Here is a 16,608-nt window from a genome sequence, read left to right on the forward strand (position 1 = left end):
ACCAAACACCAGAGAGGAACTGGATGTGACCTTTATCTTACCGTTGGCCTTGAGCGCAGTGAGAAGGGCGGTGAGCAGGGTTCGGCCGACGCTGACGTCCACCAGCTCGGGCAGCGCGTCCAGTCGCAGCTGAGAGGGGAAGTGGTAGAGGAGCGAGTCCGGGTACTCACCCTGGTCCTCCTCCATCAGTTTTACCAAGTCCTGCACAGAGGACAGCAGACACACAGATTATCATTTATTCTGGATGATGGAAAAATGTTGAACAGTCACAACATCTGTGGAAGAAGATGAGGACCACTGGAAAAAAAAAATCTTAATTTTCTCTTCAGAATTTTGACTTTCTTATCAGAATATCTGAGATTAAAATCAAAATTCTAAGAAAATCAGAATTCTGTGAAAAAAAGTCAGATTTTTTTTTTCCAGTGGTTCTAATCCTCTTCAGTAAACATCTAGCAGAAGTAAGTTAGCATGTGGAAAACCAGCTTTTGTCTCTTGTAGTTGAATTTCATTTGATCATTGACTTTCTGCTTTACAAATCTATGAAACACTTCACTTTGAAATTCATCCAGTGTTGAATTTTTCCCACCTTTTCCTGGTTCTGTTCACATGCAGCATAAAACCCAAACACGGGGAAGTAAAAACAGTTTGAAAGTAAAACAGGTTATAAGAGCCTTTTCAACTCCTTCTGCCACATAACAATAAATCATTAGGCAGACAGAAAACTTGTCCTGTCTTCAAACATGAGTAAGCTGTAAAAATGGCAGCCATCCAAAAGTTTGACTGTTGACATGCAGCATTACTCATTAAGCAGAAAAAAAAAAATCAACCACAGATTCGGTCTGACTGTGTCTGTTGCTCACCAGAGTCGTGGATGGATTTGTTGCTAGAGGTTGTTTGTTCTCTGCTGTGGTAACTTTGTGTTACGCAACAACTTTTAACAAATATACCTAAATAAAAGGTGCTTTACCATAATGACATGAATGTTCTGCTCTGCTAAAACTTGCATACTGCTGCTCAGTGTGAGCAGCATGGCCAGCTTATGCTTGAACATGCTAACATGAGGCATCCCAAATGCCAAAAACTGAAATGTGTTTTTGTTCGTCTTCTTAGTGAGTAATTAATCTTTGACAGGATGGGTCCAGATGGTGCAACAGCAGGTACCAATAACTAAACATTTGTGTGCATGATTCTGCATGTTATGTGTTCTGTTTGTTCAAATGAAACACACAAGCAGCTCCTCTGCCCAGTTTTAACATATTCACCTGTGTGTTTGAGTGTGTGCTGCTCCCTTTGGGTGGGTATTTATCTCTCATGGCAGGAATCCAGCTGGCCTGGCATCGCTTCGCGAAGGAGCGGACGTCTAGGATGCCCAGCACGCAGCCACAGATGCCGAGCTCATCTTCCAGGATGAAGCTGTACTCAGGGCTCAGCGCCAGACATGGGCCAAGACATCTAGGAGGTGAGATAAAAATTATTTATAAAAATGCATTAACTCTCTTTATGCTGCACACCAGTTCAGTTCAAGAAATTTAAGAGGCTTTAAATGTGGGATGGTTGTTGGTCCAAAAAAAGAGAGAAAATATCCAGCAGGCTCGAGTTTTGTAGATGAAAATGCTTTGTTATTGTCAAGAGATCAGAGGGGAATGGGCAAAAAGAGTAGCGTACATACAGTACATCACCACTAGTTACAACCAAGATATGCAGAATACAATCTGAATGCACAACACAGCAAATCTGTGTACTTAAAGCATATGGTAAACAAGTAAAGAAAGCAAACTAAAAAAGGGGGATCTTAAATTTTCAGATTCATAACAGGCTGTCAGACCTGTCTCCGATGACATCTGGATGAGCCATGGTGGACTCCTGGCCGCCCTGAGTCCTCAGGTGAAGCTGGCGGACCATTCGGTACAGCTCCACCTACGGGCACATATCCCTCAAAATATAATTACAATGCTTTTCTTTGCAACCTTGTTAATATTTCAAAGAGCACTGAAAGAGCTCGAGTATTCAAGTCTATTCACATGCTTTTCTTTGCGTATTTCCAACAAAGTAGAAATAAGTTGAGAAGGCTGCAAATAACTTTGTAATGTGTTAAATTTTCCTCAGTTTTAAGCCTATTACTCTTGTTTGCACTAAATATCTTTACAAATCACTTTGTTTGTTTCAGTCATTGTGTCTTTGGGTAAGACATTTCACCTGCCAGTGTCCTGCAACTTTCAGATGCATCTCTGCTTCAACACACCTGAGTTTAAAAAAAAACAGGTCATGAGCAGGACATGACTGCGAACTCAGGAAGTATGTAAGTAATTTTAATCAGGTGTTCTGGACCAGGGACACATCTAAAAGTTGCAGAACCAAAGTTAAGTTTTGAAAACATATTTATTACATTAATTGAGTCTGCAAACAATAACTCATCTCCTACCTTGTCTTTGCTGTGATAGGGCCTGATGTTGTAGAGACGAGAGGTAGGAAAGAGAGGAGGGGGATGAGTGAAAAGTTCACTGCTGCTGCCTACCGGGAGGAGCATCTGGTCACACAACGGCAAACACACACAACAGAATGAAGGGTTTAGGACTGAACTTGAAAAAGATGAATGCTGAATGACTAAGAAATAAGAGGTAGAATAAGACAGTAGACAAAATCGCTAAAGCTACCTGCACCTCCCCAGACACCCCCCCTTTGAACACCCAAGGCTCTGAGTCCACTCCCAGCAGCTCTGCTCCTGTGGATTTCCCACACCCTGGAAAAACACCAGAGAAAAACATTCCTCATTCAACAGAACCGGTCAGGGCTCTGAAATACATAAAGGTTTATCAGTAAGTGCTGCAGTCATAGGAAAACGTAAATAAACTTGATGATTTTACAGCTTGTTTTAGCATCAGTGAGTGTCATCTTTTGAATGACTTTATTATTTTACGTTACTATGGAGTAATTTTGACTTGATTTGATCTGGAATTGAATTTACTGGCTTATCCTTTCCTGTCCTAATTGTTTCACATTTCTTCTCCAACAGTTGCTTCTCAAACCACCCAAATGGGAATATCATTTATGTTTCCTAAACTTTTAAAGCAAACGTGACGTATTGGTCCTCAGTGAGCCATAATCTGCAAATATCCATCAGTGTTTTCTGGAAGAATGACAGCTGACTGTTTAACTTGCACCAGCTGCACAGTGAGAGAGAAACATTTATGCCTACTCACAGTGAAAACAGTTCCTCCAGGAGGCGAGGTTTGAGCCGTCATTCAGCACTCGCCCATCTGAGGGAAACAAAAAGAAAATGTCATTCAAGTATGACGACAGCTCTGCGTGGAGCGAAAGAATGCTGTCAGTGTACAGCAGGTGTTTTAGCTTGTAAAATGCAAGCTGCACAAAGGCTTTACAAACAAGCACTACAGGCATAGTAATCTGGTACTATGTGGTAACCGCTCAATGACATTTCATAGTGTTTTAATTACTGTAAACATTCACATAGTTATAGAGGGACAAAGATGAGCCTAAAGTTTTGAGGGAATTTAAAATACAGTAATTAAAAATATATTAAATGCATAATTAATACAGAATAAATATAGCACAAAATCTATAAAATGAAAAGTCTGTCAGAGTTTGTTTGATTTACTTGTGCATTTATTTGTTGATTTAGCAGATCGGTCCTACATATCAGAGTGAGAGCAGAGCTAACGGTGCAGAACGACGACGAGATGAGAAGCAGTGACAGTTCAACCTGTGCTATAATACATGAATTACTTCAATTACTACTGAAATAGTATAACAGAAGAGAAACTTTCATTTTTCAATCTGAAACAACTTACTAACAAATATATGTAATTTATTTCTTTAAGTTAAATAAACTCATAATGATCAATGGTTTTATATACAAAGAATATTATATAGCATATTTTTATTGAATAGAGACAAATTTGGTGTAAGAATAAAAAAAAAACCATCAAGGAATGTAGTTTGAGGCTTAATGATTGAATGATGGTAGTAGCTACACACAATGTCTGCTGCTCTATTTTATTAGTTTTATTATTATTACTAATTTCTCCATTGTAAGATGAAACGCATTATTCTTTTCTTTTCTCTCCTGTTCTAAGCTTGTATTTATATCCCTCCAGGTGAACTCACCCAGCCAGCATATGAAGGCTTTTGCCACCAGAGCTGTGTTCCTCAGGTCCCACACATAAGGGTAAAGGTCATAGAGCACAGCCCTGTTAGCCCCGCCCACTACGCTGCAGTGGAGCTGAGCTATGTCTTCGCACAGAGACAGGAATCTGGAGGCCCGCCCACGCCACTCATCAACCTGAGGGGAAAAGCAAGCACTCAGATATTTAACTGCGATGGCCTCCATGTCGGAAATCATTTTTGACGAAAGAAAGAAAAACCTTCTGAGGCTGCGTCTTCTTGCTGTTTGCACCGACCAGGTGGCAGTTTGATTTTAGCCAGGTTAGGTCCTGCAGCAGCTTCTGCGCCGAAGGGCCGTGTTCATGGGGGAGATAGTGGAGACCAACGAGCAGCCGCACCTGGGCCTCGCTCAGTAAGCCCTTCCCGCCACAGAGCCCGCGACCCGGCGCCTGCTGTGCCCGGCCTCCACCCGCAGGCGCTTCCGACCTCGATCCTGGAAGTTGCTGACTGGATTGGTGTGGCCTCTTTTTTTCCCCTTCTCGCCCTTCTCTCTCCGCTTTGCCCATAGGAGGGGATGAGGGTGGAGAGCTGGAATTGAGTGGGAAGACTGGGAGTTTGGCCACAGGATGTGTGGCTCTGAAGGTGGCGGGACAGTCGGACCTGTCAGAAGTTTTGGTACGCGACGATGAGACAGAGGCCCGATGTTCTGCTCTTGTGCTCTGCCGACCTGAGATATTGGTTCAAACTACAGTGTGAGAACTTTCAGAGTTCAGATTTGGTAAAATGTGACTTATTTAATATAATTATTATTACAGTGGTGCATAAGCATCAGCAGATGCTTTGGTTTATATAATCTTTACCTGCTTGCAGAGGCTGATTAAGTTCTTCCATCCAGTCATGAAGTGCAGCAGTTAAAGCTCTCTCTGGACAGTATTCACACTCGTCGTCTGAAATATCAAATATAACTTTTCTTAAATGAACTGCAAAAAGGTACTTTAATTAAACTGTGATGATCAGTTTTATTCTGTTTCTAATAATAATTCGGAATCAGGTAAAAGTAATGTTGCTGATGGAGTTCCAGAAGGACCATTTATTGGTCCCCTACTGTATTTTTACACAGAAGCTTTCATTAAACTCTCAAATTAATACCTAATGTCACTAGAGTATTTCTTTTTAAATCTCTACATAAATGTTTTATTCTTATGTTTATAATTTGTTGTTTTTAACAATCTTAATGTCACATTCTTTAACACATTGAGTTACAAATGTATGCTATTTACTGAATGAACAAAGCTAACTTGAGCTTGCTTTAACATTGTTGCATAATCACCTTACTTTATGGACCACATTGTGCCTGGAAGCAGCCAAACTCTGAAACGTCCAGCCGTAGATTATCAGCAAACCTTCACTAAGAATTTCCTTTCCATTTAGTATTATGACTCAAGGTGTTTATCATTTTTATACATTTTATAGGAATTGATTGCACCAGAATCCACCTCATTTTCTCCACACAGAGGGACCTTACTCTCTCCTCATTTTTTCTCATTATCATGCTGCACAGCTACCCTGCACCACCTCCACACACCCCACAGAGAGCAGAACTTCACACACTTCAGTGCTTCTCAGCTGCCTTTGTTTTTTATGACTCCTGCTGTTCCCTCTCTTCCTTCCTGGCTTTTTTATTGTCAATTTAAATTGTGTAATAAAACTTTACATTTGCAGCAGGATTCAGAATAATAAATTATACTAAATAGACTTAATCATATCTCCAAACCTTATATTCGTTTCAACATTGCAATGCAGTCGAAGAGGATAAAAACTCAAATATAGATAGAGAAAGAGAGTGGCACGATGTCATTGTTTAAAAAAAGACTCGGTTTGCGTGGCCATTATAAAATTCTGGAATTTGGTTTCAAAAATAATCATTCCTGATTCCTCAGGATGCAGAATGCATGTGGATACACAGTCTAATGACAAAAATCTTTTGCAGTTACACCTAAAATCATGCCCATGTGCATGGGGCCTTATTTGTGCCTGGTGGTCAAAATGACCCCAGGAATATTAGAATATTAGAATATTAGACATTTCCACAAGAAGTGACTGTTTATTAATGCGGTCCGGCAGAGTTAATATTGCGTTATAAACAAAATGAAATCTGCCCTCACCTTTTACATAGTCTTTTTCAGCTCTGTGCCAGCTTCCCAGAGTATGCAGTGGGATGTAATTGGCTTCGAATTCGCAGTTAGGATTGAGCAGCAGACCCCTCAGGTGGTTTCGTAGCTGAGGGTCGCGACCCTTGAAAGGCCCCAGGAAGAGACGTCGGGTATCATAGTCGTTGGCGTGCAGGTTGTCCCAGATCAGCGGGGGCCGCTGGAGGACAGACTCCAACTCAGCAAGGGAGTCTAAGGACAGTTTCCTGGAAATAACTTTGCTGCCTGTGGGACACAGTGATGAATGAAAACATCTCAGGAAGAAAACTGGACACATTGGATGAACTTCTTTCTCTAAATCAATGTTAAGCGAGTCCATTTAAAAATTTTGATTTTTAGATAAACAGATAAAAAAACATCTGAACACAAAAAGACCTCAGCTGGTTCACTTACAGATGCAACAGAAGTTAGTGATGTTGGTACAGAAGTGGATCTATTTACCAAATGTTCAGTCAAAAATTAACCCAGTTTGTTGGGATACATGCATACCTACAAGGTGAGACTCACTGGAGTACTTTAGCTTTAGTAAATTTCGAGAGAAAGCTTATTTACTTAAAACAACTAGCATTTTAGCTGCAAAGTACCTGGTGCAAGTTGTGCTATTAGTGTTCAACGTTCACACTTTCTCTAAAATATTAGTCATGTCAGTTGAGATATGTGACATTTTATGCACACATACTGAGTAAGAATTTTGTTATTCAGATCCAATTGTGAAAATATTTAATATAAACAAAAACATAATTTATTTGACCATATAGAGGCTAAGGGGAGTTTTTCATTAACACTCTGGAAGAAAACAACTTATTTTAGTCATTTTTGTTGCTATACACAACAAAAGGCTCATTAATACATGTTATATCTCCTATTATTTTTATGCTGACACACAGCTTTGTGGCTCTTTCAAGAACACTAACTTCGTTAAACTGTCTGAATTACTTGAGGGACTAAAATAAAATACAAGCTGGTTAAAAATATCTCTCTTCAACTGATCTCTGACCAGACAAAGTGCCTCATCTTTCCCCCGGAGTGGAAGGTTTCATCTGATCGGGCAATAAATTGGACATTTGAACTCCGCTGTAACCCAATATGCTGAGTTAAATCCATAACCAGCCCTGGGTTGTATCAATCCATAATTGACTCTGGACTGGGACAGAAAAATAACCTAAATTAGGTTATTCTTTGTGTAAACATAAAGTGCTTGTTTTAGGAGATTGATTTGCCAAAATGTTTTTTAAATAAATCTGCTGTGGGAGAAAGCTGGAGATAATTGCTTGTTCACAAAACAGCAACTTTGCATATTTTCTTCAGCAGCTCTGATGCATATTTTATACAGGCAGGTCAGCTGGGTGTCTTTTAGCAGAAAATCCTCCGGGAAGCATTTCTCTTCCATAACAACTCACTAGCACTGTATTTCACCGCCTCTGCTAATTTCCAAGTGTTTAAAATCGAGAAGGTTTACAGATTCTAATGAACGATATGATGACAAACAATGCTAGATCTGTTTAAGAGTTAGAGAGGGAGCTCCTTTATCCTTGAAGTTGCATGACATAACTTCCTCATGCCTTTGGCAACGACTGAACAATCCAAACAAACATCACAGAGAAAACACATTCCTGAATACATAGCAGTTTTATCAGCAAGTAGGCTCAGTAAACAAACCAAGTCAGGTGTTTTCTTGAACATAAATAACAGTAATAATACAATAACAATGTGATATTTTAGCAATCTTTTTTAGCTCCTGATGTTGAAACACAGAGAGAAACACCAAAACTAAAGAAGTGATCTGGAAGCGAGTGGGCGATCAATCCTGTGCTTCTATTGTACTTTCATATGAACGTGGGTGGATGTGCACCTAAACGGTTTCATGGTTTGTGGAGGAGGCTGAGTGGGTTTGTGCAAAATCTAATTGGCATGAGTGCGTGCTGAGATGTGCTTTTATTGGCGCATTTATTAGGCAAGATGCATTTCGAATAAAGAACACAACAGGTATATTTCTAAATCAGTGGTGCCCAAACTTTTTGAGACCAAGATCTACTTTTTCTGTCACCAACCGGCTGAGATCTACCTCATGACACAAAGACATAAAAATTGTAAATTAAACTCTATTGACTTATTTGATATGTGAATATACATCAGTTATAGCAGAAATATTAAAGTGATAGAAAAGCCCCGCATGCCCAGCAGAGATTACGTTAAAAACAAAACATTCAGTCCGTTACGATATCAGGTTTCCAGGCTTGATATTTATTTCTCGATTATTAACAAGCCTCTCATGAACGCAGCGATGGTTGAGTAGCTCATTTTAAACTCCTGCTCTGCTCGTCAGTCGGTCTTTGAGTCGCTTTTTTTGTGTTAATGGAACCAAAACGCACTGAATTGCACCTTGTTGAAACAATAATTACTAATTTGTTGATTTTTTAAAAATTATTATTCTTTATTGAAGCTACAAACGTTTAGGATCTTAGTGAATATTTTTGATAAACATGTCAGAAGAGAAAGTGCTGGTCTCAGCGTCTTGGCGGCGTTCAGTTTGTCACCTTCTGCCGAGATCGACTCACAACCTTCCCGTGATCGACATATTGAGCATCCCTGTTCTAAATTCTAGTAGGAAGACAGATTATGTAACTTTTAAGAGCATTTTCATTGATTTTTGTCTTACCTGTCCATATCACTGTTATGTTATGTAGTAGGTCCTCGCCAACTGTTTGCAGGTAGGGAGATTTTGACACACTTGGGGAGCACAGAGAACCGCAATACTCTAAGTATAAAAGAAAGAGAAAATAATGTTTCGTTCAACAAAACATAGAGTTTTATGCAGACTTCAGTTTTACCTGTAGGGCAGAAAAGGAAGACAGGTGGCTCCCCCAAGAAGCGATAAATCTCATTCGTTACTGTGACCTGAGCGTGGGCAAATGAAGTGAAGGCCTCGCTGTCGGCCTGGCACATGGAGTGATCGATGTCGTCAAAGAGGATGGCAAACGCCTGGCACCCCAGGTCTGATACCTGCCAGAGAGAAACAAAGGAGGATCAGTAAGGGGGACGCAACACGCAGGTGTGTTTCTGATATATTTTAGAGAGCGTAACGTGCCTGTTTCAACTTCCGTTTGAGCAGCGCCAAGTCACAGGAAGAAGAGAAGACGATATCCTGACCAGGGGAGAGAGAGTAAACAAACCTCAGACCCCGGGACTGAGCTTCGGCTATAAGAGTACGCAACTGAGCTGTGAAAAGAAGAAGAACAAGTCATAAGTATGATGGCCTCAATTTAGCAGGTTAAACTGGCAGAGAAGGAACTATGTGTGATTAGTCTTAAAAGTAATTAACTGTAAAGTAGTTATTACCATCATGGAAGGCTACAGTGAATGTACAAACCTTCCTCTTCGGGAGAATAGACTTCCCTCCACAGCAGTCTGTGCTTCAGATCATCTTTGGGGCCGTACAGGTAGGTGTTCAACCCCCAGAGCTGCATCCTGAGGGAGATGGAGAAAGGTGAAATATGTTTCTCAGTGACGCACAAAAGAAAGACAAAAGAGAATTAATTGAAATCATTTTAAGAGGTTGACAAACATCAGTCATTTACAAAGACGCACCGATGAGAATTTTATGTCTGATTAATCCCTGAAATGAACATCAGACTTGTCAAAGAAATTAGTTACTTTTGAATAGCTGCTTACATCTCCTGTAATTCCTCTGACTTCATTAAATAGATACTTAATCTTGTTCTGATTCATTTAGTGGAAAAGAAAATGATTGATCATAAGGTAAATGACAGAAATTCACCCTGTTTTACACAATTGTTATTAAATATGTGTTCTGGGGAAATAATTAAACATTAACCATTAATAAATTGGTTCTTTTTACACAGACCAGTCAGAGGAAAACTTTCTCCACTCTTCACTTTAAACTATGAAATGTTTTAGGGGTTTCCTGCATGTGAAGCCTGTTGGCCGTCTCCCCACAACATCTGAGTGACATCAAGTTCAGAGCTTTGACTTGTCTCAGTCCTCATGCTGTGATTGTTGGATTTATAAACAACTATAGAGTCATTGTCATTTTGCAGGATCTAGTTTTGCTTCTTTTTTTGTTTTTCTTTTTGCTGACACATGGTGAAAGTCATTCACTCAACAATGACCTGATCAGATCCTAGAAAAGCAACAACTCCTCAAACACTGACACTTCCACCTCCATGCTTCACATTACTTTACTAGGTTCACACCAAAACACGCCTCCTGTTCAGTGATCTTAACAATTCAATTTTAGACCTTTATTTGAAAAACGTAAGAGAAACTCTAGCAAATTGTACTCTGGCTTTTATGCTTTTTCACAGAGCCAAGGTTTCCTCTTTGCACACCTTCAATGAAAGTTAAACTTGTGCAGACTTATTCTGCTTGTACAAGCATGAAATGTCATGTCATCAGTAGGGACTGCTGTAGGTGCTGTGGTGACATTTTGGGGTTTCAGAGATTTATTCTAGCATCTCGTGGCCTCTTGAGGTGATTATGTTGGGATGGCTAGACTGAGGCGTGTTTGTAGATTATCCTCCTGATAGTGGAAAAAAGAGCTTTTACAGAAGTCAAATGAACAAATGTTTCCCAAGACTGTTTATACTGAAATCAAAAATAACATTAAGTCTTCTCCCCTCTCTAACAGTACCCACATCAAAATATTTTGTCGTCAAAATGACTTGGCAGCCTTGGTGTACTAACTGATAACAGAATGTTTCTTTTTTGCGATTCTGACCAACCTGTCAGAGCTGATAAACTACAAATCATGTGATTCCTATTTCAAGCCGATTTTGCTGCATCGTTTGACTTTTACTTGCAGACCCTAAACCAATTTACTACATTTATCACTTAGTGACAACCTTTATTTAGCTTTTTTTAAACATGTTTTATGCACATCCATCTTCTCCAAGCTTTACATCTTCTCTTTGTGAGATATGACTCAATGTTTGGCACTGAGAGGGAGGACAGTAGGAGCAGAAAAAGACAGAACTGCAAAAATTGTAATAAAAACAGATTAACTGTCTCTATTGCGAGATCCCAAGGCTGCATCATTTATAGGAAAGAAGCTCCTGAATTATAAATAGAGAATAGTACTAGAAATAAAACTGAATCTTCATCAGTGCCCATTCATATACTTTGGCGTGTTTGTGTTGCTGCTCATTTATGGAAGGGAAGTGATCTCATCTTTCACTTCCTGGACAGATGGCACGTACAGTAAGTCGCCTCCACAAAGTGCCAACCTACATACCAACATGAAATGAGACTAACACTGCAAACGCATATTGGGTATAAATCTGCAGCACCACTCTGCCAGAGCTATAAACAACAAAGTAACTGTTTCTGTTCTCATGGCACGTGAGAACCCCAAATAAAACATCTCTATTAATAAATTTGGAACCCACACACTCAGCAGTTGGTGCAGTATCTTCATAACAAAGTGACTGTTTAGCAAAGTTGTGCAAACTACAGACACATTTTAAATTTAAAATCTGTAAGGCAGAATTCTTAAGACTTAATCCTAGCTGCTTGCTGTGTGCTATAAGGACAAACTACAAACAGAATCAAACAATTGACTAATTATTTTTGCTTAGGGAAGCAGAGGTACACTCTCCAGGCTATTATTAGACACCGAGCTATAAAACTGTGTCCAGGCTTTCAGTAAGGATTTAAGATTTAATCTTAAAGGTAGGACCAGCGAGGCATGAAGAATTAATTGGTTCCCTTCAAACTACACAGAATACACGAGGGTAATGAGAGAGCAAGAAAATCCCTCATCTTTAATTAGTGCATAAATTTACAGCATGTTTGAGGCACATCTCTCCTCATTGTTTACTTATGTGGTTGTTTCTCCTTACACCGATGCTTCTTTCTAAATAACACTTTGCGTTTGCGTTGCGTAGGGAGCTGAGTCATGCACAGCTTTGTTCTCTTTGTGAGGAAACTGCTAATGAAAAAATGTTTTGCAGCTCAATAGGGAGCGCAGTTACTTTCCTTGGCTGTGACTCAAATTAAATTGAAGGGCTAAACCTGTCTTGTTCCACATTGTGTGTTGGACGAGCGATATAGCAAAAAATAGCAGCCATTGAGGGCTGGAGTTTGATCCTTGTGGTTTGGAGCTAAATGTATTATTAGCATGGCCCAGTCAAAGTCCAGACTGAAATTCAAACATGAACACAATACAAACAAATAGGTCATGATCCAGTTTAAACATGCTGTCACAGAGACGGTTGAAACGCATCAGTTTGAAATGTCTTGAGAAAATATTCAACAGGCCACATGGATGTTCTTACCACTGGAAGAGAACTTTCCTCTGATCCATAGACCAGGGTCGACCATAGAAACCTAAAGGAAAAACAAATATTTAATGAGTACAGACACACAAAAACCACTGCTGTGTTTACCTGCTCATTGGTAACATTAGAAACTAGTTATGTTAGCCCATGTTTTGTATTGAAAACTAACTAATTTTGCTAAGTGAACCAACCATGTTGCATTAGCATAACCCAGGCCTGCATTGCTCCATATTTGACTAAGTACTGGGTGACCACAATAATTAAAACTGGCTCAGATCAGGTTGTTTTTAATCCACCACTTCTAAACTGTTTCATTTTCATATTTCAGAGTGTTGTTAACTGATTCTGCCATTGACATGAACTGAAGATCACTCAGCAACAAGGACATTATCTAAATTAGACACAAAAAGCCCAATTACAATTTGAAAATGCAAACAAGGACAAAAGTCTTAATTTTTGGAGCCAGAAAGTAAAGCTAAAGTGTCTGCCCATACTGTCCAAGATTAGGCAGAAGCTTACAAGCCTGATAACTGCATCAAAACATCAAAACTTTTGCTGCCATCATATACTGTAGGGAAATTTTGAAACGAGATCTGCCGGTCTTAGGTATAAATGGGTCCAAATGGACAGTCACCTTAAATATACAGCGAGTTTAATATACAAATGGCCTTAAAAACAACAAGATCAATGTTCTGGAGTGACCATCACAAAGTCCTGATCTCAATGTCAAGAAAAATATGTGGGCAGGGTTAGAAAGGTTTATGCGATCTAGGCAGCCAACAAATTAAACTCAAGTTCTCCCAGAGGGAATGGGCCACAATTTTAGCGAAGCTTGAAAAGGAAACCAAAGTCTGTACCTTTAATCAATTCTCCCTGGACATATTAAAGGCATCTTATTGCATGCATTTTATTTTTTTTGTTTTAAAATGTTACAAAGACTAAAGAGACGTTCATTTTCTGCTGAAATAAAAACTATTACCTCTAACACATTTGCAGCACATTCTTCCTTCATGACGGTGTTTGTGAATTAAAATAGAGGATTCACACAAACTAGTTTTTATGTTGGAAAATCACCAGAATGAAAGTTTGCATCAGAGTCCACAGGTGAGATCTCCTAAATTTCCCAAATAAACAAAGAACAGCTCAGTTCTTTAATACTCATTACTGGCTGCTACAATGCAAAGCGTAAAGTAAGGCAAAATGATCTGAGCTCTTCCAGCGCCCGCTTGGCCGGGCGCTGGATTTGGTTTAGGCCTAATTTATCTACATGCACACACTCCATCACATTTTCTATTAATAGAAATGGGAGCATCCCCAGCGTCCCTACCAGTCTTGTATGTTATTGAATAAGTCTAGTGTGTGTATGAGTGCAAGTACAGTAAGTGGGTCAGAGTGACAAGTGAATAAAATGCAGTCCAGACCACTTTCTTCTGCAAGCCATTGGGGAATTTCTTCATTATTGCTTTGGTGTGCATGTGTGTGATGTTTGACATTTCTAGATGTAAGTGGAGTCTTCGCTTCAAAGCCAGACTAATAACAACCTCATGAGAAACCTTCTGAACGGTTTGGGGCAAACTAGGAAGTAAAGGATCTAACAAACAATTAGCTGCTGGACTGAACTGGAACGAAGAAGATTTAAGAAGATGTCTGTTGTGAATACTGAACTGGAATGGATTAAATGATACAGTATGTAGCTGGAATGACTTGAAACTAAAATAAAAACAGCCAAAGATGTATTATTTAACAAACAGAATGCCAACAAGGGTAAGAGAGAGATTTAGTTATTTACTAATGATTTTATTTGGTTTCCTGCATATCACATTAAAATTGAGATGTTTTTTTTACTACTCATGTAGAACAATAACTGCAATTTAAATGAGCTGTTGTGCAAAGTTGGATAACTTTTTGTTTACCCTTTCATTGTTTCTCTTGTTTAATGTTGTGGGTTTTGCTTACAATATTGACCAGCATGTCAAAAATAAATCTTCTTGAAAAATAATTCATTTTGAAAAACCTTTTTACGCACGAGAAGTACAAGTGTTTGTTCCAGACATATTCCTGATGAGCTATAAAAAAAAAAGAGAGCATTTCCCATATCTAGAAATTTGATGTCAGGCACGGATGTAATGACACAAAACGTTAAAGACATGAAAAAAGTGAAATACGCTGTTTCATGTAATTAACACACTAGACTTTTTATGCTGTGTTGACGTAATTTGATCACCAACTAAGTCAAAATATCACAGATTTTTTTTTAACACAATGTTTACTGTACCTGTGTGTGGGACATTGTTGTTAAATATGGCTGAAATGTCGCAATAATTTTACTCAAGCTCATGCAACACAGTGCAAACACTTTGTCTACGCTAATGAAGTCTCCCTCACCTTAACATACCAGATGCCTAAAACAACATTTTTGGTTCATTTTCTGACCAGTTACTCAGGCCATTGTGTCTTTTTTTAATCTAAAATGATCTCGTCTTATCTGTCCAGACGTAGTTGAAAGCTGTGAATCCCCTGCCGTCTCTCGGTTTGCTTATATCTTATATACCTGGATTATCCAAATATTTTTGGTTCAGTCAAAAATAGAAAAAGTTTTCTATTTGTGTCTAAAAATGGAGGAAATTTGCAACATCATAATTAACCAGAATTTATTTTTAAATTACTTTATATGCTGCTGTTTTGCGATAATTGCAATCTGCGGCACAATAAACGAGAATGATTGTAATTCTACGTTACTTTTTTTCAAAATTATTGTCATAATTCTCCTCTTGAGTCGTGTGTCCTCTTCACCTTCTTTATCATCATCATCCTCCTCCTCCTCATCATCATCATGATAATTAACTGCCCACCATAACAGCAGCCTTCCTCCTCCTGTCCCCCCCACACCATCTCTGTCATCATCTGTTATTGTCGTGTCATTCAAACTTCATTTCCAGCCTCATCACATCATTTGCATTCCTTCCATCATTTCTGTTTCATTTATCAGCATATCTGTCTTTACTTCCAGCAGCTACAGTGGCATAGTTCAATCAGATCTGATGCTTCCCGCTGCCTGCCTTTTTGATCTCCACTTCACTTGGCTGATGCCCACACCATCATTTGCCACAGACCTTTTCATCCAAGCTTATTCTTCCTTCATAAATATATTTATCAACACTCCCACGCCCATTTTACAGTAGCTCCAAACGATCGTTTTTATTGTAGTCCAGGTCACACTATTCTCTGTTCAAAATCAATGCGCTCAGCATAGGAATAATATAAAAATCACATGATTTATAGGAGGTCATTGATGAAGTCGGCCGCTCTCACCTTCCACCACCCCACAAAGGAACTGCTTCTCCTCCTCCATCCTGTCCGCGCCGTTGTCTCCCTCCGCTTCCTGTCGGCCTCTTAACGAGCGAGGGAAGATGTTTTCCCCGTCGATCAGCTCAGAGTCCGGGAATATTCTTCATGCTTACCATCGATATGCTTCCTCTTCTTCCTGTCCCTCTCCTTCCTCTCCTCCCTCCTCCTCCTCCTCCTCCTCACTGCACCGCCGGATGCTCCCGCGCTGCGTTCAGGTGCTCACGGGAAGCGGCAGCTTTAAAGCACCGGAGAGGTTTCTGTTAGTGGACAATTACGCGTTTCTCAATAAGTACCCCAAAGTAACATCGAATAAAATTTAGCAACCGAGGTGACCCATTTGGATATGTAGTTTTTGGCCGTTGGATTGTTGATATTTCATCTTGCTGTGAAAGGATGAACTAAAAAAATAAACGTAAATTTCCCGTTAACCTTAATTTAGAGAAGTCACCTGAGTAAAAAATAACTGTGATCAAAATACCTGCTTAAAAAAAATAAATTCTTCATTCAAACACCAGATGAAATCAAATCAGGTCTGAAGAATAAAAAATAACTTTTTCCAGGTACTCACACTAAATTGTGATGGTATCGTAAGATTTTCAGCTGGCAGCTGATGTAAACTGCGAACGTCACCA

At 39.3% G+C, this 16,608-nt stretch overlaps 1 protein-coding gene across 2 annotated transcripts in view; it reads right to left on the minus strand.

Annotated features, from left to right (window-relative positions):
- LOC102223372 (protein O-GlcNAcase-like) overlaps positions 1-16,608 on the minus strand; it is a 20,057-nt gene extending 3,449 nt beyond the window's left edge. The window contains exons 1-17 of one of the 2 annotated variants that reach the window (XM_014468978.2): positions 16,545-16,608; positions 15,941-16,211; positions 12,626-12,677; positions 9,703-9,800; positions 9,421-9,551; positions 9,164-9,335; positions 8,992-9,090; positions 6,288-6,557; positions 4,983-5,069; positions 4,383-4,849; positions 4,126-4,300; positions 3,201-3,257; positions 2,655-2,740; positions 2,423-2,527; positions 1,826-1,917; positions 1,263-1,452; positions 42-201 (exon numbers count right to left, since the gene is read on the minus strand). In XM_014468978.2, coding sequence (XP_014324464.1) covers positions 42-201; positions 1,263-1,452; positions 1,826-1,917; positions 2,423-2,527; positions 2,655-2,740; positions 3,201-3,257; positions 4,126-4,300; positions 4,383-4,849; positions 4,983-5,069; positions 6,288-6,557; positions 8,992-9,090; positions 9,164-9,335; positions 9,421-9,551; positions 9,703-9,800; positions 12,626-12,677; positions 15,941-15,980 — 2,281 coding nt within the window. In that variant the 5' untranslated portion in view covers positions 15,981-16,211; positions 16,545-16,608. Of the gene's footprint in view, positions 1-41; positions 202-1,262; positions 1,453-1,825; positions 1,918-2,422; positions 2,528-2,654; positions 2,741-3,200; positions 3,258-4,125; positions 4,301-4,382; positions 4,850-4,982; positions 5,070-6,287; positions 6,558-8,991; positions 9,091-9,163; positions 9,336-9,420; positions 9,552-9,702; positions 9,801-12,625; positions 12,678-15,940; positions 16,212-16,544 lie in introns of those variants that run through there. The other variant, XM_023346614.1, reaches the window with a different exon arrangement.

This window comes from Xiphophorus maculatus, chromosome 14 (genome assembly GCF_002775205.1).
Source record: "Xiphophorus maculatus strain JP 163 A chromosome 14, X_maculatus-5.0-male, whole genome shotgun sequence".
Classification (NCBI taxonomy): domain Eukaryota; kingdom Metazoa; phylum Chordata; class Actinopteri; order Cyprinodontiformes; family Poeciliidae; genus Xiphophorus; species Xiphophorus maculatus.